General features: G+C 44.7%; 2 protein-coding genes across 2 annotated transcripts in view; one reads left to right on the top strand and one right to left on the bottom strand.

Moving 5' to 3' along the window:
* Positions 1 to 1,879, top strand: part of GRIN3A (glutamate ionotropic receptor NMDA type subunit 3A) — a 51,829-nt gene extending 49,950 nt beyond the window's left edge. The window contains exon 9 of the mRNA XM_040091028.1: positions 1,218 to 1,879. Coding sequence (XP_039946962.1) covers positions 1,218 to 1,554 — 337 coding nt within the window. The 3' untranslated portion in view covers positions 1,555 to 1,879. The remainder of the gene's footprint in view (positions 1 to 1,217) is intronic.
* A 3,357-nt stretch (positions 1,880 to 5,236) lies between these two features.
* RNF20 (ring finger protein 20) lies at positions 5,237 to 21,942 on the bottom strand. The gene is made up of 19 exons (XM_040089256.2): positions 21,632 to 21,942; positions 21,341 to 21,508; positions 21,074 to 21,221; positions 20,725 to 20,907; positions 19,396 to 19,514; positions 18,417 to 18,563; positions 18,161 to 18,238; positions 17,736 to 17,855; positions 16,306 to 16,485; positions 15,975 to 16,110; positions 15,171 to 15,292; positions 14,476 to 14,867; positions 13,792 to 13,909; positions 12,354 to 12,503; positions 10,581 to 10,793; positions 7,824 to 7,949; positions 6,820 to 6,960; positions 6,399 to 6,500; positions 5,237 to 6,181 (listed from the first exon to the last, which is right to left on the bottom strand). The coding sequence occupies exons 1-19, from the start codon at positions 21,758 to 21,760 to the stop codon at positions 6,005 to 6,007; spliced, it is 2,949 nt and encodes a 982-aa protein (XP_039945190.1). The 5' UTR covers positions 21,761 to 21,942; the 3' UTR covers positions 5,237 to 6,004.
* Positions 21,943 to 23,242: the final 1,300 nt, after the last annotated feature.

Below are 23,242 nucleotides of genomic sequence, written 5' to 3'. Positions count from 1 at the left end.
TGAAACCTCCCCGCCTGCCTCTCTTCCAACACATCTCTTGGAGAACAGCCCTGATCCCCACCTCCTTGAACAAAATTTCCAAGTTCCAAGTTCCTTTACTGCAGGCCAATGAGAAAAGTATCCAACCCAGAAACCAACTGTTTTCAGTAATGACAGCCCTAAAATATCAACCTCCTTCCTTAACCAGCCCACTGGAAGCTAACACAGAGAGAACATTTGTCCGAGGATATCCACAGAAGAGCTCAATGGTGGAGCAGTTTGAAATGCAACTCTTTCAGTGTGTGCTCCCTTTATCAAATGAGCACACACCAACCTGTCCCAAAGGGAAAGCAGGGAAGAAAGAGAAGCTTCTCTCCCACAACAGCAAACTGTATGTTTCCTTAAGTTCCAGCTGAAGGATGGAGGCCATGGGCTACGCCTCAGTGTGGGAAGGAACTTTGGGAAATGGCCTGATTTGGGAAGCAGAGGGAACTTCCCCAGAGAGAAGGAAAATGTTCTCTGGAATCAAAATATTAATGGAAGTAATAATAATAATAATAATAATAATAATAATAATAATAGCAAAAAAAAAAAAAAAAGGCAGGGGGAAAAATTTGAATAAGATGGGAATTTGTGCCCCTGTATGACAACACTCAAGTCTCTGTGGTGTGTCACAAGCTCAGGAATGAAACTGCAAGGCTTGGATACACATCATTGGTGTCCATTCCCCAAAGCACAAGCAGCCCCTCAATAAGACTTCAAGACCAAAGGACAAACCTTCCCCTTCCACCTCTTTACCAGCTCTAGGGAGTCTCTTTCCTTCTCCATGCAAATGCCTGAGAGAGGACAGAGTAGTAACATGCAAAGGACTAATGCTGTAATAAACTTGCACATGGCAACCACAAAAGCTTACAGAAGGCTTTGAAGGACTCAGATTTTCTGAGTTGCATATGAGTAATTTCATAACTAAAAATTAAAAAAAAAAATAAAAATGTTTTGGGGAAGATGGCATTCAAAGTTCTGTTCTAGCCTCTGCTATGGTTAAATCACAAAAATTTAGTCATTTACATTCAAGATTTGTGCTTTGCAAGAAAATGTAATTCCAGGAATGAAGGAATATTTCTATGTAATATGTAACAACGACCTTATATCTTTCCAGTAGGATGGCTCACAGGAGAGGTCTGCATACACACAAGAGCAGACTCTGATATGGTATTAACTCTCCTCTATCTGTTCAGGGCCCATGTGTGGAACAGCCAGCATGCGGTGTGGAACACAGCCAACCTGGGCAACTGCCACCAAAAAAAATACATCTCCACCAATGAGGGGCAAAATGAGGTGACAATCCATAAGCACCAGGACATCCCCCTGCCACAGGGGAGGAGAGAGACTCTGCTTTCCTTAACCACCAATGGGAAAACAGAGTCCATCAACACTGCAGAGACCTCAGTAGTGCAAGAGCTGACAGAGCTGGAGAAGCAGATCGAAATCATCAAGCAGGAGCTGCAACTTGCCATTGTCAGGAAATCAGAGCTGGAAGAGTATGCAAGGACAAACAGAACTGCAGAGTCCTAGACCAGCATACCTGGGCCCTTCCCATTTTCTTCCTTTCTCCCCTTCCTCTGTAAAATTTGTAACACACTTTTGTAATGCCGGAAAGGGGTGCAAAAATAGAGCAGGCAATAAGCTCTTTAAGCTCTTCAGGAAAACAGAATTGCAGCAGCCCACTGCCACCCTCCTGAATCCCCTTTCTTTCACAAAATTTTTCTTACTCTCCTGGAAAGCAGCAGCCATTCCCAAAGGACTAGAAAGACAAGGAGCATCCCAATGGGAGTTCCTCATTTCTCCACCTGACAGTACAGTCAGGTTTCACATTTTTAGCCCTTTCTGTGCATTGATTTAAAAAAAAAAAAAAAAAAAAAAAAAAAAAAAAAAAAAAGTTTAAACTGTTCATTGGTAGTACATCCCTTTGTTGGTACATTTTTGTTGTGTTCTGTATGGGTCTAGTCTCTGTCCATGTGAAGGCTCCTCACAAATGCCTCTTTATGACAGGTGCTGTTCTGTGTTGGCAGTCCCTTCCCTCCTGGTACAGGCTCACGAGACAAATTCCTGGTGGCAAACCCACCAGACATGAATTCCTTAGCTCTGTCAGCACAAATGGAAGTGTGGCTGCTCTGAGACTGTAGTGAAGGAACTCACCTGCCAGCTTAAAATATCTTGGCAAAACCAAACCACCACTTCTGTCTGCCTGTGAGCCCTCCCAGAGAGAAGTTTTACAAACACTGCACCAGCAGGTAAAGGGATGGAATCACAGCGGCATGGGGCAAGGATAAGAAGGGAGAGGGGGCACTACTGTAAATCAGTATTTATCCCAAAAAGTAAAATATTTGCCAGTGTGAAACTACTCCCTTAATATTGTCTGCCTTAAGATGACAATAAGGTCCTTTCTCACACATGAGGTGACCATGGCTCTGGACTATGATTTTTCAGATACCAAGGTCCCATCGAAAACAAAAGGAGTCATCAAAATCGCCCTGTGGATGAAGAATGAAAATTGTGGTTTCAGAGGTAATGTACTGAATGGAGCTCTCTCCCGCCTGGGTGATGTGGGGAAGGAAGAGTAAGCTGTTCAGCATCTGAATAAACACTGCATCAACCCAACGGACTGTGTTTTTAAAATAGGGTTTCTACCAATTTTTAAAACCACTTCCCAACACATCCTGTATCACAGAGAAAAAGAAAGTTTTTAACACTCTCTCTAAACTCTGGTCTCCCAGTTAAGTCACCAAAGTAATTCTTACCTTCCCTGTATCACCAGTCACCTGCAGGAATGCTGCCCAGGGTGTTCTTGTTAGGTGTAGTTCAAAGGATGCAGGCAGATTAATGAAGTCCTATTTCACCTCTAACCTTAGAGAAACACTTGCACATGAAAAGCTCTGCATCTGCACTAAAAGCTGATCACAGTGAGACCCAGGCTAATTAGCCTAATAAAGACCTGATTATCTGTTCCCTGCTCAGGGCTTGTTCTTTGCTTTTGTGTGTCTGCTTCTTCCAATACAGTAACATGGGGAAGAGAAATTAGGACGTAAAACAGGGAAGTGGGATCCACAGGCCTTCACCTTGGTAGGTCAAATAGTTCTGGGATGTCCTCGCATTCCTGACAAACTTGATGGGCAAGGCACTGAGGTTACTTTTGTTTCCTTCCCTTCCCCTCCCTCCCTCCTTTAGATAATTAGCTTTTTAGAAAGAGCTAATTAGATTAGAAAGAGCTTTGTGTAGCTTCTGGTATCTCACAACTGCCAACATCACTTGGTTGGAACAGATGAATACTGCTCTTTTCATTAAAACACTAGGAAAGGAGTATTTCAGTCCAATTTTGTATTTTTATCAAGGCTTTTATGTCTTTATCTCTACAAGCATGAGCCCAGAAACAGAATTTAAAAAAAAAAAAAAAAAAAAAAAAAAAAAAAAAAAAAAAAAAAAAAAGTAATTGAAAATGTTAATCATATCTTAAAATTTAAGTTTTGCTTCAAAGTTCCAAACACCAAATCCTTCCACAAATCAGACTTCATTTAAAAGCAAAAATACAAACGGAAAAATATCAACCACCTAATAACTATTGTTAAGCAAGAAGTGTTATTTCTGGTGGTTGTCTGAGGAGCTTCTCCCATTTCACATGCAGAATAGTGATTGCTCTGAATTACTGCAGCACCAACCATGCCTTTTCGGAAAAGACGCAAGTACTGCTGCCCAAGAGACATACATTGACATGTTATTTTCTTGTTCAGCCACTGCTCCTGATCTTCTGGGGACTGAAGATTGCCGTGGCTTTCTGGGTGGAGTACCACAGGCACATCAGTGCCTGCAGACTGTGACAGAGGGGAGGATCAGCTGTGACAGAAGGTGCATGGGAGACTGGAGATGAGGCTTTTTCTTTCTTGTCGAAGACACTGAATTTAGAGGACCTTTTCTTAAAGAATACCTGACACCTCTTGTCTTTTTTTTACCCCAGTTTTTACCAGTCCTGATAAATTTTAATTATTTCCATACATTCTGTTTCTCAGTGGTTTTTATTAAAAGCAGGGAGAAACTCAAGTTATTTCCAAACTGAGCTTGAAAGAAGTTATTGCTTTGAAACAAAATGAAGACATTTTTCTTGCTAAGGGAGAACAGAAGTTTCCGAAACTCCTCTGTGATACTCATGCAGATTGTTTGAAGTATCCATTTCCTGCCATTAACTGAGGGAAGCCAACCTGGCACATGCTCACAAAGCTCAATTTCAGTAGAAAGGTGATGCAAGAGTGACTGGGGAAGGACAGAGGGGATTTGCAGTTCTGCTGGGGCTGTTCAGTTCAGATTGCTGTTCACAGCTGTGAAAGGAGCTCTTGCTGCTGTAGCAAAGTTGCTTGAAGATGCAGTTTTTTCATGAGCCAGGTCTTGGGTTGTGATGAACAAGCATTTGAACCCCAAAATCTACCAGCAGCATTACCACACCATTCTTTAGCCAACTTGGTGCCAGAACCTGGAATCCCAGGAGTAACTTCCAGTGAAAGGGATAACTTATAGTCTCATTCCTTCTAATAGCTCTTACACCATGGCAGAAATTCTCAGCAGCCCAGGTTCCCCTTGGAAAGGCAGGATGCTGTGTTCCTTCTCACTTTTCAGGATTCTTCACAATTTACAAGGTTTTATTCATATATTCTGAATGTTTTCCCCAAGATAATAATGAATAGTGTAAGAGCCTGTGATGAACTCCTTTCACTTTGTTATTTCCTGCAGAGGGGATACAGGAGGGCACTAAGAGATTCCATGCTTCAGGGAAGGGACACCCATGAGACAAACCTCCAACAAGTGCACCTTCCATGCAAATTAAGTTTACAGGGAAAACACTACACTCTACGAAGAAATGTTGCAATTCAACAATCACATGCTGATTTTAGGAGCAGATTTCAAATGCAGCCTTCAAGCACAGAGAGCTCTCAGACTCCAAGCTACACCACATCCCTGCCAAAACTCCCAGCAGCCATGGCAAAAAGACTGCAGAAATAATGCAGCACCCTGGCCCTCCTGTTGGGTCAGGAATAAGCTACTGGGAATACAACCAAAGGGACAAAAGTTGTTCTAGCTGAGCATACTCTGAAAGAAGAGGAAGGAAGGAATTAAGTGCCTCTACTGTAGAAGTTTCAAGCTTGTGAGAAATGTTTCCAAGAACTGGACAAAGGACAAGAGCACACAGTACCAGAGGCAAGAGAACCAGAAAAATTAACCAATCAACAGCTTTAATAAGAATTTGTAATAACAAGATTAATCTTTGTGGTAAAGTTGCAGCAAAGGAACAGCTACAAGTCCTTTTCTGAGAAGAACAATGACAGCAATGCCTCAGCCTAGGGGAAGGTGAGCACATCAAGCAGGGCTCAGCAGTGGCATGCTGTTTTCTGAGATTCTCCAAGATCTTTCCTTTCTCCTCTTCTGGATAGTCAGGTGTTTAGTGTTTGTTTGGGACTCGGGAGGATGTTTCCTAGTGCACCAGCCCTGAGGTGGTCTTGCCCTAACTCAGGAAGATACATAGGTAACCTAAGGAGTTGGTCCACTGAGTCTTCAGATTCAGTTCCCTGGCCTCTATTAGGCCTCTATTAGGCCTGCTAACTGGAAAACAGTTCCCTCCTAGGAGCAGTGCCATCCCTTCATGGGGTTTAATTATCATCCGAAGCAGAGCCCTCAAATAAAGCTCTCACTAATCGCTGCTGCAGCTCAGCTTCCATCCCACCAAGGCAGCATTTCAGTTGCGTGTTCCCACCTTGGCCGTGTGAAAGCAAGGGATGGGCAATTTCCTCTCAGGCACAAAGAGCACCCAAAAACTGAGGGCAAGACCAAAGGGACAGGGCCAAGAAAAGAAGCAAGATCCAGAGTGCGTTTCTTTCAAGACCCTGAACGCACCTCCCAGAAGACACTGCAGCTTAGGTGGCAGAAGCTGACAGAGAGGGAGGGAGGCTGGCTCAGCACAAGCGGAGGCTCTGTGAGGGCCTCAGCCAATGTAGATCCTGTGGAAGTCGTTGGCCCCAAAGGCCGCGTTGCACTTGGGGCACTTGCGCTGCCGGGTGTCGTAGCGCGTCTTCACGCACTCAAAGCAGAAGACATGGAAGCACTTGGTGAGCACCGCGTCCTTCTTGCGCATGTTGCAGCACGGGCACGTCAGGCGGGCCTGGAACACACACAGACACACACACAGAGCTGTGAGAGGCCCTGCAGCCCAGCTGCTGTGCTCTGAGATGTCTCAAGTGAAGGTCCTTCCATTCCTCAGAAGGACAATGTGGTTTCTTCAGTGCCAGAGTACAGATGAGAGATGTCAGATACTGAAAGTGTGCCTATACACCTTCTGACTGAGGTATAAAGGAAAGCTGATAGACACAGGTACTCACCTTATAATCCTTGATTTCCTCCATCAGGATCTCATCACAGTTGGGAACCATGTCAGGCTTCTTTGTGGTCTCCAGCTTCCTGCGCAACCTAGAAATATCTTCCTGCATAAAAACAGGAGACCAAGTGAAGGAGCAGCACATTCTGCCACAGCTTCTTCAGGGACCAAAGAGAACGTGCACCTGGCTGGCTAAATCATACCACCCATACTTTCATCCCCTATAATCCAAGAGACAACTTGATCATCTGATGCCACAAGTATTGTCAGGTATCAGCAGACAAAATCTTTCTGAAAGAGCCAAGACCTGATGAAGCCAAAATCAAAGTGAAACTGGACACCAAGAGCAGTTTAGCTGAAACCCTCTGCAAGCTCAATGGACAAGAAGGACGCTAGGGCAGACAGATTGTACACAGGATATATACCTCAGCCCTTTTGAAGTTGAACATCTCTTTTTCTCTAGTTACTCTGTTTTCCACAATCTCCTCCTGAAAATCATGTAACTTCTTCTGAGCGAGCTCTAGCTGGGCCTTCAGATCATCTGCAAGCTGCGCTGCATCAATGGCCTGAGAAAGAAAACCAGTATGGAAGGACCAAACACAGAAGAACAGCTCCCACGATTTCTACTCCCCTGTTATTACCTTATTATTAAGAAAATTCCTTTGGGCAGAGCCAAACTTTGGCACATTGCAAAGCATATCACTTAGAAAACCACTAATAATTATCCAATTCTCTTCCAAACATATCTCCAGCCTTCCAGCCTCCATGTTTTTTCTATGAAATCATTTAGAGGCAGTTCTACAGCTGAACTAGACAGAACTGCAGGATGGCTATTTCTGTCAATCTTCTCTCTTCACCACTTCCCTTCTAACTTTATAACCAAATGCCCTTAATACCACAATTTGTTGTATTAAGCACAGGTGATGCTGCTGAATTCTCTCCAGCTCCTCTTCACAGTGATAGTCCTGCTTTCCTTTCTGCCTGTTTTAATGTAATTTCTGCATTTCTACTAAAACTTAACAAAGGCAGCATCAGCCATAAGATTCAGTCTTATTTTACTGGTAACACACCTACTTTTTTGATCTTAGGCATTTATTAGAAGTGTTCACAATTCCTCTATTTTCCTTTTGCTTATCCTATCTTTCTTACAAAAGCTTTGATTGCAGTTAACTTCATCTGCCTGCTGTTTCTTTTTCACCAGAGGTTTCACAGAAACACATATGACCTGCTTCTCCTTATCAAAGGAAAATATCAGCCTCTAGTATTTTAATCATAATTCTCTCCAGGACTCCTCAGCCTTCTGATACACTCATCCAAAACCAGGGAATACCAGGTTCTGCAATACCAGTGAAAGCTCAGAGCCTTCTATGCCTCCCACAAGGCAGCAGCTCCACCTCACAACCCAAGAGGAAATGAAGGGGTCCCTCACCTTGCGTTTATTCATTTCCAGGGCCTGTGTTCGCAGACCCAACTCCTTCTCTCCTGTTCCAATACTGCTCTGCAGTAAGTGTTCCTTCTCCTCTAGCTTACGTACAACCTGCAGCTGGGCATCCACCTTGGAAAAGGAAACAGAAGGCACAGAAGGAATGAATGCATGCTCTGTGGGTCTTCAGAGCTGTCACTCAAGCTGCAGGCTAAAACTACCCCTGCATCCCCATCACCAAGGAGCACACCTTCAGCTTGCCTTTTTCTCCCTGAACAGCTGTGCCTGTATCCAGAGAGTCATACCCAGATCTCTCTGGTCAACACCTTAAAACTTATCAGTCAAATATTTGCAACGAAGGTGTCTTAATTTTTGGACAGTGGCTTTAAGACTCGCTGCAAGGCAGTGAACTGTTCCACAGTGGTTCCAAGGATGACAGGATACAGAGCCATAGAATGGCCTGGATTGGAAGGGACTTTAGAGATCATCTATCCCAGTCTCCCTGGGATAACTTCCACTAGGGCACGTTTGTCGAAGCCCCATCCGAGCCTGGCCTTGAACAATTCCAAGGATGGGGCATCCACAACTTCTTTGGGCAACCCCTAGTAGTACCTCACCACCCTCTGAGTAAAGAATTTCTTCCTAACATCTAATCTAAGCCTGCCCTCTTTCAGTTTGTTGGGGGTTAGGTTTGTTCCTTTTTTCACTTGTAGAATTTTTCCCCATGGGTTGCTAGGAGACTAAGTACTGGGTGCTTGTGGGTGCTTGACCAGGGGTCGGGAGGGGAAGATCACAAATGTTTTGGGGCAGGAAAGGGACAGAGCTGGGGGCAGTTTCTCTCTCTTGCTCTCAGCACGGCATCAGAGAGAGGATGGCCAGGCTGCTCCTTGCTGTGGGAGGAGTTCACTATCACCACCAACTCCAGTCCTGGGAAATCTACCATCATCTGCTCGTGTGCCCAGGAATCCTGAGCTCCTTCGCCTGCCCTGCTGGAGCTGGGCCAGCCCTGTCCGGCCGTCACAGCTGCTTTGGCACTGCTCTTTTTTGCTACAGTGTGGCCCGTCACCCACCTGCTCTGCCGGGACATCCTGCCATCCCAGCCACCAGCGCAGGATTTTCCACTGTTCCAGCTTGGTGCTCTCAGAGTCCCAAGAGATCAGACTGCCCCAGGCTTTGTGAAACAAAGCCCCCTCGAGGTTCCTGGTTCTGTTTATTATTAATGCTGTAGTTGTTGTTGTTGTTTGTTTGCCTTGTTATACATACTAGTAAAGAACTGTTATTCCTATCCCCATACCTCTGCCTGAAAGCCCCTTTAATTTTTCTAAATTATAATAATTTTGAGGGAGGAGATTTGAATTCTCCATTCTGAGAGAGACCATGTCCCACCCTAGCAGATACCTGTCTTTCAAACCAAGACACAGTTTAAAACCACTGCCTCTTGTCCTGTTCATTATATGCTCATATAAAAAACTCCTCTCTCTGCTTTTCCTAAGCCCCCTTCAGGTACTGGAAGGCTGCAATGAGGTCTCCTCTGAGTCTTGTCTTCTCCAAGAAGAACAAGCTAAGCTCTCAGCCTGTTCTCAGCCTGTTCTTGTAGCAGAGATGCTCATTTCTTCTCATCATCTTTACAGGCTCCTCTGAACTCCCTCCAACACGTTCATGCGTGTTCATGAGGACCCCAGAGCTGGATGCAGCACTGCAGCTGGGGTCTCATGAGGGCAGATAGAGGGGCAGAATCCCCTCCCTCAGTGCTGCCCACACTGCTTTGGATGCAGCCCAGGATGCAGTTGGCTTTCTGGGCTCCCAGCGTGCACTGCTGGGTCACGTCCAACCTCTGATCTACCAGAATCCACAAGTCCTTCTCTGTTACAGTGTTCTCACTTATTCTCCCAGCCTGCACCCATGTCTGAGGTTGTTCAGACTGAACCATGGTTTCCAACTCTTCCTGCTTGTTAACAATTATACAGGTATAGGTAGAATATACAAGTAGAAGTAGCATTACAACAGGAGAAGGACTTCCACTTTTCCTCATCCATCTGCTCTCCATAGCAGTGAACGTGTAGGACATTTTAATGCTCATACAACAGCCTCAGTTTCTTACAAAGACAGGCTCCTTTGAAGCCTGATGCATTCCTAGGCTGGTAAGAGGAACATTCTGTCCTGGACTGATTTTGGTGAGGATAGTTAATTCTCTTCAGAGCAGCTCACATGCTGCTCTGTTTCACATTTTGGAGCAAAACACTGACAGCAACAGCACTGTTTTAGCTGTTGCTGAGCAGTATTTACACAGCACCAAGACCTTCTGTGTCTCATGCTGCCCACCAGCAGGTAGGCTGAGGGTGCCCAAGAAGCTGGGATGCCACACAGCCAGGACAGCTGACCCAGCTGGCCCAAGGGGTGTTCCTGTGCTCAGCATTAACAGCTGGTGAAGGGAGGAAGTGGGAGGATGGTCAGAGCTGCAGCATTTATTAAGTAACGATAAGGTATGATGAAGCTCTGCCTTCCTGGAGGTGACTGACCTCCTGCCTGCCAAGGGAAGTAATCAATTAATTTTTTTTTTTTTTGTTTTGCTTGTATGGACATCTTTGCTCTAACTGTTAAACTGCCTTTATTTCCTCTCACCTGCTTTTCTGCCCCTTCTGATTCCTTCCCCTCAGTGGGGAAGCAAGCAAATGGTTGTGTGCAGCTGCCCAAAACAGATACCCAACAACATCTCCACCTTCCCCACCAGCTCTTTTGTCCTCTGTCCTTTTTCCATATTACCTGCGTTTTCAGTGTCAAAACTTGGTCTGCCAGCTCTTCCTTTTCCTCTTTCAGCAGCTTATGGATCTGGTTGGACTTGATACGTTCTGACATCAGCTTGAAGTTGGCATCATCCTTCTCCCGCAGCTGCTGCATCAGGCGGATGTTCTGCTCTTGCATGTCCTCAAAGGCTTGGCCTGTGACATCCATTTCTGACAGCAGGGCCTCTTCTTCCTGAAAAAGAATCACAGGCTCTGGCCAAACCTACAGCGACTCTGAACATTTTATTCAGAGACACCAAACCTAGTGAAGACGAAGGAATATTCTCGTGAATCATGATTTTAAAGAGTTAAGATTTTAGCCAAGGATTAGAAGTAATTTATATTCATCAGGATGCAAGTTAGATAAACATAAGATGAGTTAATGATTATCAGATGCTTAAGCTAGAGCTAATTGATGTATTGCTTGTCATTAGGAGCTTGTTCTAGTTTTGTTTATAGAAGGAAATGGAATAGATGAACCGTTATAAGAGCAGATAGAAACCAATGGAACCAGGACCAGCACCTGGACTTTGTATCAATCAATCATGAAGCAGGGGATATTGGATTATGCCAGAGGGTCATGGAGGCCTACCAGCAATGAGAAGGTAGAAAGGTCATTGTGATGAAGACATTCCTGACTTCCTCCTCCGAGCCCACGACCCAATTCAAGACCACCAACCCAATTTAAGAGAAGAATTCCGCACATGTGAAGGCCTCATTTGAATACAGAGCATAGAATAGGAGGTGCTGGGATTATGCATATGTATAGTATGTAAGACTTTGGGAAATAAATAGAGGGCAAAGAGCCTTGTAAGGGGCTGCCACGTCTCTAGGAGGCTACTCCTGTGCGGCACGCTGGCGTCTCAATAAACAAACCACTTTCTGACTTTTAACTAGAGAGTCCTTGTTCGTGATCGTATCAGTTTTAATGATTCACTTGGTTTCAGGGAACACTGTCATCCCAACAACCAGAAAACCTAGTCCCCACAAGTGTGCACCACAACATCTCACAACAGAGATATCCTGAATTTGAAGGTGCAGAGAAAAGATGGCGATCTGTTGTTTGTCTGGCAGAATCAGCTTTGACACGGTTGTTGCCGGAGCTGGGCAGAAAACAACGCCCAATTCCAAAACACTGAACAGCTGTCAGATACACCAGGCCAAAAATTCTGCATGTGGACAGCTTGACAACTTCCAACTAACAGGCTGCCAAGCCCCTTAAACTCACTTTGGCCATTTCAGCATTAACAAGGTAGAGCAGTTCTGTTCTACAATAACAAGTATTCTAAAAAAGTACAATTATTTGCTTGCCTCTACCCTCCTGAGGTGGTCCTGCTCTCTCACTGGATTAAGCCTTTCTTGAGCAGAAGGTATGTATGAGTTCCATGCAAATATATTCACCAGATGAACTGAGGATAAAATAACTCTTAAAAAGAAATTGCAATCTCTTCCCCTTATGGCTGATAAAGCCAATTCTCCTCTGTGTGCTTCACCAGTGTTTAATTGTTTGTTTAATGTTTAATTGTTATTAAACATTTCCCACCATGACCCACCTGTGATACTGTGGAGCTGAGTGTGGAGGGGGTTATTTTGTTGGTGGTTCTTTTGTGTTCTTCCCCTTTGGTAAACAAGGATCAAACTCATATCTCTGGCCCATACAGATATAAATTCCTTCTCTCTTCCTGGACATAACCTGAAGGCAACTCCTTCACAGGTGCTCCAGCCAAAAGAGAACGCATCAGAAATTTCTCACCTGCTTAGCCATAGCAAGTTTCTTCTGTAAATATTCAATCTGTTCCTCCACTGCGCGGATCTTGCGGAGGGCATCCTCATCAGCCATCTTTTTACTTTCCTTTTTTTCCTTGTCTTCCAATTCTTTCACCCTCTGCCTCAGTTCCTCGAGCTACAAAAACCAACCAGAAACTACACTAAATACAAGGATGTGCCCTAAGCATGGTCAAGCGTCTGTTTTTCCCAAAATTCTCTGAAACACTCAGGACTGCCTTCAAAGCATAGCAAAACCCCCCCATGTCATTTTGACAGAGTATTACAGGCAGATGTACCATTTGAGATGGGCTGTAAGCCCAAGATCTTGACTTCCACACCTTTGAAAATTTCACAGCATTTTTTATCAGAGTAGGAACATCAGTCTCTTGCAATTGTACGTGTATGGATATGTGGATAGAGAGCATCTGCTCCTTTAAGGGCATCTGGTCAAGGACCTCTTTCCATATAGGAAGGCAATAATAGAAAAGAAAGAGGTAAAATAAAACATACAGAGGCACACACTTGGCAGACAAATGGTAAGGGAGGCAGTGATAAGAATGAAACCTGGTTAGTCACACTAACTGATAAGAGCACATGAGAGTGTGAAAATGTTTATTCCATCAAGGTCATCTGAGTGTGGGAGAAGGAGAAAACCCAAAACAAAATATACAGAGACACAAACATGACAAAACAAACACAAAGACAAAGAGTCACAACAATTGATAAACTTCCAAGAAACTAGAGGAACCACTTCCAGGAAGATCAGCTTGGGCCTTCTAACTGATGACACTGTGAAAAAGCAGGAATGGCTCCTGAACTGGAAGGGCTGTGGGAATCAAGAGTTGCTCAATTCCAGAAGCAGTGTGTGGGGAGAAGGAGATCAAGGATGAACAAATTGGGGTTAGACAGAGAAGGGTATAAAAGAAGCCAGCCCATGGAAAATATGGGCAGTCAGAACACATTTGTCTGGCTCAGCCTTGCACATGATCATCACATCTTGTCCTGACTTATATTTTGTTATATTTTTTATTGCACATTTTCTTAAGTATCGCCACGTAATCCAACTCTTTACGGTACGTATGCGTGCTGCACAGAGTTAAGTGCTGCCTATAGGTGAGACCTGCTTGTGAAGAAGGCAGGAGGGGCTTGAACTACAGGGGTCCCAAACAGAGGGATGTGCTGGTACTTAAGGGATCTGCAAATGGGTCTGTGCTTATGAACCTAGAGATCGCTGTGTGTGTGTGCCTGCACTAGCAACTAGTCCCTGTTCATCTCTAGACCATTCCAATCTCTAAGTGACAAAACTGCAAAGAAAAACAGTTCTCAGTTCTGAGGACAGAAACAACACAGTTCTGCTGCAGAGTATCTGAAAAGAAGTTTAAGTAACACATTAAAAAGAAAAAAGGAAGAGAAATTAGAAATACCTCAGCTTTTGCCTTTTTCTCAGCTGCCATCAGCTGCACCTTGTCTCTCTGCTCTTTGGGGGCAGAGCGGTACATATCTAGCAACAGTTTCATCTCCTTCTGGCTCTCCTGGGCCTTCCTGGAGAAAGGGAGACAGACCACAGTGAGAACACAGCAGCAAAGCCACACTGTTACACAGCCAGCAGGAGAGCCTGGCAATATTCTCTCCATCTCCCACATGGATATGGAGTTGTCATCTTATCTTGGTAACATAAAACAGCAGCTGAAACTGAAACATGTTCAGGCACTAGGGCTGAAAGGCAAGAAGTGGGGTGGAAATGAAATATGTATCCTAATAAACTACAAACTATCCACCTCTGCTTCGGGAGCCATGCAAGAGCAGGAACACTGCTATGTTCTCTAATAATAACCTGCTGCTGCAAACTTCTACGCTATTGTTATGACGGCAACAAATAAACATTACTTGACCCACAGCATGAAGCATCTGGTTTGGTAATTCATGCTTTAGGCTGTTGTAAGAGAAACACTTCTACACTGACCACATCACAATCAGATAACAGAGGATGTCAAGAAACACTCTTGGCTCCAAACTTCAATGATGCTGATTCCATAAAAGCAAGAACATGCAAACACCCCAGGCTTGGGCACTGCTCCCACAGGAAAGCAAGAGACAACAACCCTTACTTGAGCTCAGCCTTCAGCTGCTTGATCACTTCAGCCTCCTTTTTTCTTCCATCTTCATGCTTCCCTTTCTCCTTCTCTTTGGACTCTCTCTCCTTCTCCAATTCCTTCTGCTTCTGCTTTTCCCGCTCTCGTTCCTTTTCCTTCTCTTTCTCTTTTTCTCGTTCTCTCTCTTTCTCCTTCTCCCGTTCCCTCTCCCTTTCTTGTCTCTCCCGCTCGCGTTCCTCTTCATCTCGCCTGGCCTTCATTTCATGAGCATCTTCAAAAGCAGCCTTGGGAGCACACACTTGGGCAGAAGGATCATCAGGCTCCTGCTTGATCTTTGCAGGTTCCTCCTTTGTGTCTTCAGCGCTGGACTGGGACTGGAGGAGAGCACTGCCACTGTGAGAGCAGATCTGGCATGGAACAGCAAGAGAGTTGATCAAAGAAAACAAACATTTAAGTTCTTAGCCAGGAATCTTCCTTACCCCCTTCTCCCAGATCCATGCTTCCATGCCCTATTTTCATGGAACATGACACAGCTGCAAAGGAAGAGCCTTCATTTGGTCAAAGGAAGCAGCAGAGTGCAGAGCTCCACAGAACATTTCACTGCATCCTGAACAATGTATCAGAAAGGTTGATATTGCTGGCAAGGGTGATAGCATTTCCCCTTCTCCTAAGCACTTTCCCCTCTTTTCTGGCATTTCCTGCTGTGTTACCTTGCTCAGGTCAGACTGGGCCTCTCTCAGTTTGCGCTTGTATCTCAACACCTCTCCCTTCAGCTGGTGGTTGTGATTCTGGAGGCTGCTGATGAGGTGACGCATCTCCCGATTAATTGGGCCTGCAAAACCAGAAACACCTCTGTAAAAAAACACACTTTGGTCAACCTTCTTGAGGACTTTCATGGAGATGGAGAACAAGCTACCTGACAATGACCAAGAACAAAATAAAACTTAACCATTCTGCCACACGACAGAGCAACACAAAACACTTGCAGAAAAAAAGTCATGTCAGTTTTATACGCCTTACAGATAAGGCGTATTTCTAAGTCCTTGCAAATTTACAGTCCTAAGTTCACACCTAATATTTATACCCATGATCCTAAGGGAAACCTGTCATATTACAAAAGAAACCTGATTTAAATGCTACTTCAGAAGTAATTTATTTCCTCTGATGAAATTTAAGAATTACTGCTTTGCAATCTAGATTGTTCTTACAGACTTGGAAATTAATCCTCCCCCAACAAGTAATTTTAAATAAGGCAAAATATCCTGTCATAAACCAAATTGTTAGCAAAACATATGTATTACGCAGCATCAAGAAGGAAGTCAGATAACATGGAACTGACCTCCCAAAAAAAAACAGGTGAAGACCTTTGTTTCTGGAAATGAAGAGACCTGCTAGAATAAGTATTTAATGCTAACAAAGAATCAAGCCCCAGGTGTTCTCATGCACTGTAGCCCCTAATGTGCATTGGTGGGTAGGCAGTGTTTGTTTTTAGGGACAGCAGAACAACATCATACCTGCTTGCTCATTGGCAGCAAGTGTCTGCTCAAACTCTATCCTCAACATCTCATATTCTTTGCGGACTTGTGCCAGGGTGTCCTCTAGCTGAATCACCTCAGTGCGTAGCTTCTTGTGAAGGCTGACCTCATCCCTCTGAGGAACAAAAAGGAAACAGAACTTGGTGCTCTGAACCTGGAGTATCTCTCACCTCATCCATATAAGTTACCACCACAGCCTGAATTATTGCCAGAAATGTAAATTTCCTGAGCATTCGCAGAGGCACACGGACCCAGCAGTGACGGTCGGTGGCACAACAGAGTCCCCAGGCTGACAGAGCAGAGGTGTTACCTCGATCAGCTCCACCTGGCGCTGGTGCGTGGCGCGGGTGCCATGGAGCAGTGTGCGGGCCTCGTCAAGGTGTGCCTTCAGCTGGAGACTCTCATTATACAAAACAGAAAACTGGGACTGCATGCAGCGATATTCCGGGGTCTCCTTCACAGCCTCTTCCACTGCCCGTCGCAGCTCAACCTAGTTGGGACACAAGAAAGTGCTACAAGAAGGAATATTATCTCCCTGCCTTTGGTTTCTGTCTCTCAAGACAGGAGAACAGTGAATCAAGCTGCCATAGGCAAAGACAAAAGTAGCATTGCTATGAAGTAGGTCCAAGTGATTGGCTTCAGTACCAATTTTAAAAAGTCTCTGTGGTTTCTGCATGTACTATGCTGCTTCTCTTGTACAAACACATCACCAAAGTTTTTGACTCTTGGGTCCTGAAATAGTTTCTCTCCAAGCATGAAACTGGAAAATGTAAGAAATTGTAAGCACTCAGATCAATAAAGATGGACACAGAAAAGTACGAGAGAACAGGGAAAATGCTTATGCAAGTAAGCATTATGTTAGCTGTCTACCAGCAAGACATAATGACTGACAGAAAGAGAAATGAAAAAAAACCCCAAGGGTACAGAACTGAATTCCTAGAAAAAAATGTTAGCAAATGATTGTGACTAGCAGCAGTGAAACACATATATATATATACATGCATTCTGCTTAAAAGTAACCAGGAAAAAAAAAACAAAAAAAAAAAAGTTCTAAGCTAAAGACCATTTCTCTCTAAACAAAATCATGTGGATAAACAGAATTCAGAGGTGGCTCAAGACAGTTCCCAGCATCAGATCTCTGAAATTTAGGTTATCGAGACAGGCATTTCTTATAACTGGCACTGACCACTAAGATGACATTTGAATTATTCTCCCCACCACAAACTTATCTACCTCATAGTCACAGCTTCTTGTGTTACCACCTTTAAGACATCAAAAACTCACAGGCTGTTTCCTATCTATCCATCCCCCACACTGGGAAAGACATAAATTCATTGACTCTTTCAAGAGTCTCTCTCCCCACACAAGTTCCCTGATTGTTTCTGTTCTCTGGTTCCACTTGCACACGGAGTGGCGAAGGTGCAAGAGGGATCACTACCTGTAAAGAAGTGAAAACAGTTTTAACCAGACATGGTTAAAATGGACTCAATGATCAGAACGGGACACGGGCAGGAAACCATTACAATTTCCAACGGTAGCCACACGGTGTCACCAACGCACTGAACTGCAAGCGAAGCCACAGACTCGATGAATTGTACCTGGAGCAAAGTGCAACACAGCTAAAGAGCAGGTTCAGAACAGACACTGCTGATGAGGTTTTCTGGAGACACAGCACTGCAAAGCCGAGGGCAGCCCATCCCACAGAACACCTTCATCCTCCCTTAGCTACAGATGTCTCACCTTGAGCTTTTCACTCTGTGTTGTTACTTCCTCAAGATCCTGACGTAGTTCTTCCAATTCATTAAGGCGATTCCCAGCAAGCTCTTTATTCTCTTCCAGCTCTGCATTCATCTCCTCAAACTGTTGGGATAAACTGCTTGTAAATCCTACTGTTAATGTGTCTCCTGAGAGACATATGAACTATCTGTTCGTGCAACTACAGACTAAGCAGTCAGGTAATGTGACCGAGTGAGACAGTCTAACTCCATCAGGTGTTTCTTAAGCAGGAAACTTGTACACAGACAAAATGGCTTGCCCACAGTCATCCAGCTTTGTGGCACAGGATATAAAATTATCTAAAATAAGTATCCAAATTCTGTTCAAATTGTGGCCCTTGCTCTCCTTGACTTTATTCTTCCTCTTGACCACACCCAAGCTGATCTTACCTTGCGGGCATTAATGGTGATTGTTCCCCCATAGAGGCTGCTCCCAGCTCCATACACCTTGTAGCCTTTGGAATTTACCTGCAAAAAAAAAGCAAGAGATTTCCTCCAGACCCAGTGGAATACTGACAAGAGTGATGAACCAGACCCAAGACCAAAGAAGGTACACTGCAGAGTCTCAGTTCTCCCAGCAAAGTCCCAGACAGGACGTCACACACCCACCACTCTCAGGTTTCCTGGCCAACAGAGCAGCGCTTACTCGCTCCAGGACATCGGCCAGGTGGCGGTTGAGTCTCTGCTCCCTCTTGCGGATCTTGTCAATGTCCCACTGAAGGTCATCAATCATGGTCTCCAGGACAGACACCCGGGATTCTGCTGTCTCCACCCTCTCTTGCAGCTTGGAGAACTGCAATCAGAGGAGTGCTTCAGCCAACATATTGTATAGAATCAACTTTTCCTGAGGCTGCTCAGGAGTTATTTTCTCTTGTTCATCATGTGCTTTTCATCTTTCGTTGTGGTGACAGACAGTTCCATGAACTGTCTCGAATTTACATGGGCCAAATCCCACGGCAGCAACAAAAATAAGACAAAACTGAAAATGGAGGAGGAGCTGGTACTGTCTGGCACAATACAGAAGCAGTCATGTCAGTGTATTAAAAGGCTTTTCTGATTTCAATCTTCTCAAACCCTATGTCCAGCTACTCTACGGAGCACCTAAGTGCTCAGAGGTCTAACGCTGAGCAAGGCTGCCATTAACACAATTTTTAAATGAACTGAAATCTCTCAGACTGCCGCTAATAATGTGAATCCCTTAATAAGTGGGATCATCTTGTAACTGGTATCATGCCACTGTCAAGTGACACAGAGAAACCAAGGAATTCAGACTGACAGGGACATCACCCTGACTGTTTCAGCTGTCTACACAGACACCTCAGCATCACCTGCTTCTTCCCTTTTCTACAGGTTCCTCTGCTCTCCCCTTTTCTTTAAAAGTTAAATCCATTGAAATCACTGACTTGCTTATATCCTTTCCTTTAGTCATGTAACAAGCACATCAATCTGATTTATACAGAAAATCTATGTACAGCTCTCCATAACAACGACCCTTTTTGTAACTTTCAAACCATGTTGCTCCTGTGCCTCTCCAAGGAATTAAGCTGCTTTCCAATCTGTGGTAACCATAAATTATGCTAAGCAGGACCCCAGGGCAGATTTCTTTTTCTCTCTCCTTTTTATACCTCCTGAGACATGACTCTGTGCTTCTCCTGAAGAACATCAGCCAGTTCCTGCAGCCGTCCATTCTCATGTGACAGGTAGGAATTCAGCTCCACTACTGCTTCTTCCATCAGTGAAATATCTGAAAGGTGCACAAAGAAAAGGAAATGCATGGAAATCAGTGAGCACTGACTTGAATTCCTGAACAGCAAAGAGAAAAACAAGAAAACAGAAAAGGAGATTTCTGGGTCTAACTTCAGTTTACTCTGCCTCTCCACAGGTGCTTCCTGAGGGCCTGATCTCCATTCACAAGAGCTTTGACTTGCACGCCCTAAGCAAAAGGCTCAGCAGTTTAACAGTGCTGCACACTTCTGAGCCAGGGGCCATCCCCTCGCACCAGAGATCACTTCAGCTGTGTCTATACCAGCAACCCAGAGCATGCCCTTGGAACCCAGGGACACCCTAATGCTGCCCAAATTCATGCATAAACCTGCTAAACCTGGCCTGGGAGGACACACCAGGCCAACACACCATACCAGGTGACAACCACAGCACCTAGGTGACAGGGAAAACCCGAGCACCTGAAGACAGGCTCACACGGCACCAATGTCAGAGCTACTACAGTTCATGACTGCCAGCCAAGGACAGCAACACTTCCCTACACCGATGCCAGACTCGGTCAGTGCACACAGAAGGCACACCAAGCTTGAGCTGATCTTCCACCCAAGTTTTCATTCAAAAGATTAAAATTCTAACCTTAAGTTAATGAAGTTTTTTCAACAGTCATTGGAGTGTAAAGTGAATCTGCTAGATCAATTCTTAGAAGCTGGTCATTTGGCTTTCTCTGCAGAACTCTGCTATGTTCAAAGCTGACAGCTACACTAAGCACACCAAGCTATTAAATGATGGGCACCATTTTGCTTAGAACTCAGCAGTTGGTTATTCCTACACCTTCTACTAAACTGCAAAGGAGGATTCCACCAGCAATGCTGATTTCACTTTACTTGTAAGTGTGAGGCCTTTTATGTGGCGGCTGAGGACAGCTGGCTGATAAGGTTCAACTGTGCTCTCTGATTTCTCAGGCACATGAGCAACAGTACTGGCAGAAGCAAGCTGCTTCTTAGCCCAACATGCTGGGCAGAGCCCTCAGCGTTCCAATACAGAAGTACCTACATTACACTTCTGGCACCGGTCCTTTAGTAGAAGTTTTGATAACAAGAGTTTGGAAAGCCAAATTCATTCTAGAAAATAAATGCACATGAGAAGGACTAGACCTTAATGTCTACAGTGCAGGATCCAGTCTAAGGTGGGGGCAGAGAAGCATTCTTGCATGCCTGCCACCTTGGTCATACCTCCACTATTCAGCTTCTGAGACAGCACATCCACCTTCTCCTGCAGCTTGTCATATGTTGTCACAATCTGGGCAACAGCCCGGCGGGAGGACTCCACACGCTCCTGCAGCTGAGATTCTATCTCCTCACTGGTACTGCTGGCTAGAGTGGCCAGGAAGGAGAATGCTGGCTCCAGTCCTTCCACTGGGAACATAAAGAGGCGAATAAAAGTAAATGTGTTCTAGAAGGTAGCATGTCACTGACCTTTACAGTCACAGAAAACAAGTCCCTGTCAGCCTTTAAAAATGGACATCAGCATTGTCCACAGCTGAAATCCATCTTTCCCACTGTCCCCAGACAGGTGCCTCACCTCGTTCCCTCTCATCTTTGCGTTCCTGATTACTGTCAGAGTCTGGTTCAGGTTCTGGCACCACCAGTGCTTTTCTTTCAGTCAAAAGGTCTCCAAGTCCTTGATCGAGGTCAAAGCGTTTAAGGATGATGCGGATATTTTCATCAAACTGAATGATGGGACGGGCAAGGCAAGACAAGATAAAGAATAGATGTGAACAAAAGGAGTGCAGTGGTACAGGAGACACAAGAAAACAGTGTATATGAAGTAACCAAAGCTGTTACCTACCTGATTCCAGTATCGGTTGATGATCAGCAGAGAGGCATCGTCAGTGGCCTGCCGACGCTCCAGCTTCTCAATGTGCTCCCGCAGCTCATCTTCGATGGCCTGGCGCTGGTCGAGCATCTCCGCAAGCTTACGGTTCTTGGTCTGCAGCGTCCGGATGTCCAGCTCCTCCTGGGCACAGGAACGTGGGACACAGGCCAGGTCACAGAAGGGCTCATACTGACCCCAGAGACATTTCTGCCTCCAGATGAAGAAAAACAAAAGGTGGAGTGGGGGTATGCAAGGCTGACATACCGTTGAAGAAACACCACCAAGTTTAATGGTCTCCACAGTGGTGCCCAAATCTTCAACCCCTGCCTTCTTCTCCGGAGGTGCAGAAGTGCCAGGCTCTCCAGCCATTCGTTTATTGCCAATTCCAGACATGGTGGCTGAAGTGTAGAGGTTCCTAACTTCTCCAAGTTCTTCCTGAACATTGAAGAACACTATTAAAAAAATGACAAATACACATCTATGCGGTCAATTTGATTTGCAGTTTTTAACATGCTGACACATCATGGTAACAAGATGCCCAAAACAGAGCAGACCATGGAACGTGAAAGATTTTGATAAATATTTGTTGGGAGAAATGGATTAGAAGTGGAAGACTGGTAAGGACTGTAAATCACTCAAGTGACCTTACAGCTGGAAATAACCCTTGATGAGCCAGCGATCCTTCGGCAAGGACTGAGTTTAAGGGTGTCCACATCTCGGATACTGCACCTCTGCCCAAGTGTTGCTTTGGGGATCCTACAAGTAGTAAGGTAATGGAAACAAATCGACTCCTTGTGTTCTAACTGTGAGTGTGTCCCAGCCTGTGCTGATCACACATTCTGGTCCAACATTAAGCTGTAAAAGACACCAGCAGGATCTGTACTGCAAGCGGGAAGTTGATGGGGAAAATATCCACTGTTCTATAATGTCAAAATGGAAACACTGTATCTTATCACACTCTGCAAAAAAATCTTCAAGCAAGTTCAGTCACTGCTTTTCCATTAACAAAAATGAACCAGGTTAGACTTTGGCAAACAACTGAGATGGTGTGTGTGTGTGGCACCAGTTCACTGCACAACAACCAAACTGCTCCTACTGAATCTACACACAAAGCCAGTCAAAGCTGAGGGCAGAAACACCCTGGAAATAAATGAGCCCTGTACTTAAGAGAGCTCACAAATCCTAGGGAACTGAAAAGCAACTTAGAGCCAAGGCTTGTAAAGACCCATTCCAAGAGTTTTCCTCTCTACCAGGAGAGATGCAGACATGTTTGAAGAGAACCCATTCCTAACTCAATGCAGTCTCAAAGGACTGTGGACTAACAGAGAATCACAAAACAGCTGAGGCTGCAAGGGAGGACTGAAGATCACCTGCCCCGTGCTCCTGTATGAAGCAGGCTCAGTCAAAGCAGGTTGCCAAGGGCCCTGTCCAGGCAGCCTGAGCATCTCCAGGCACAGAAACTCAGCCATGGCTCTGGGCAGCTTCTCAAATACTTGATCATCCTCAGCACTAAAATAGGTATTTCTCATGTCTGAACAATATTTCTTGTAGTTTTCTAAAATATTATTGAGCAAAGCTACAAGAAGCTCCTTAAAAACTTTGCAAAATTAATGGAGCAGCTAGAGATGAAAAATTAAACCAATTAGATCTTCACCAGACAGAGCTGCATTCTTCTGCCACAGTCCTTGATGCTGTGCCAGCTTCTAGACTGAATGAAACCAGAAGTGAATGAAGTGAAGACTACACCAGTAAAAACTGATTTGTTCCATTTAAGTCTGTAATGGCATTAACAGTCAAACTAGGGATTATGAACCGAACCTTCCAGTTTTTATCTGCTTTAATTGAGCAGTTCTACTGAAAGCAACAAGGCCACTG

The sequence above is a fragment of the Hirundo rustica genome, chromosome Z (assembly GCF_015227805.2).
Source record: "Hirundo rustica isolate bHirRus1 chromosome Z, bHirRus1.pri.v3, whole genome shotgun sequence".
NCBI classification, from domain to species: Eukaryota; Metazoa; Chordata; class Aves; order Passeriformes; family Hirundinidae; genus Hirundo; species Hirundo rustica.
Note: the sequence above shows the minus strand (reverse complement) of the source record. Positions and strands in the feature narration are given on the sequence as shown.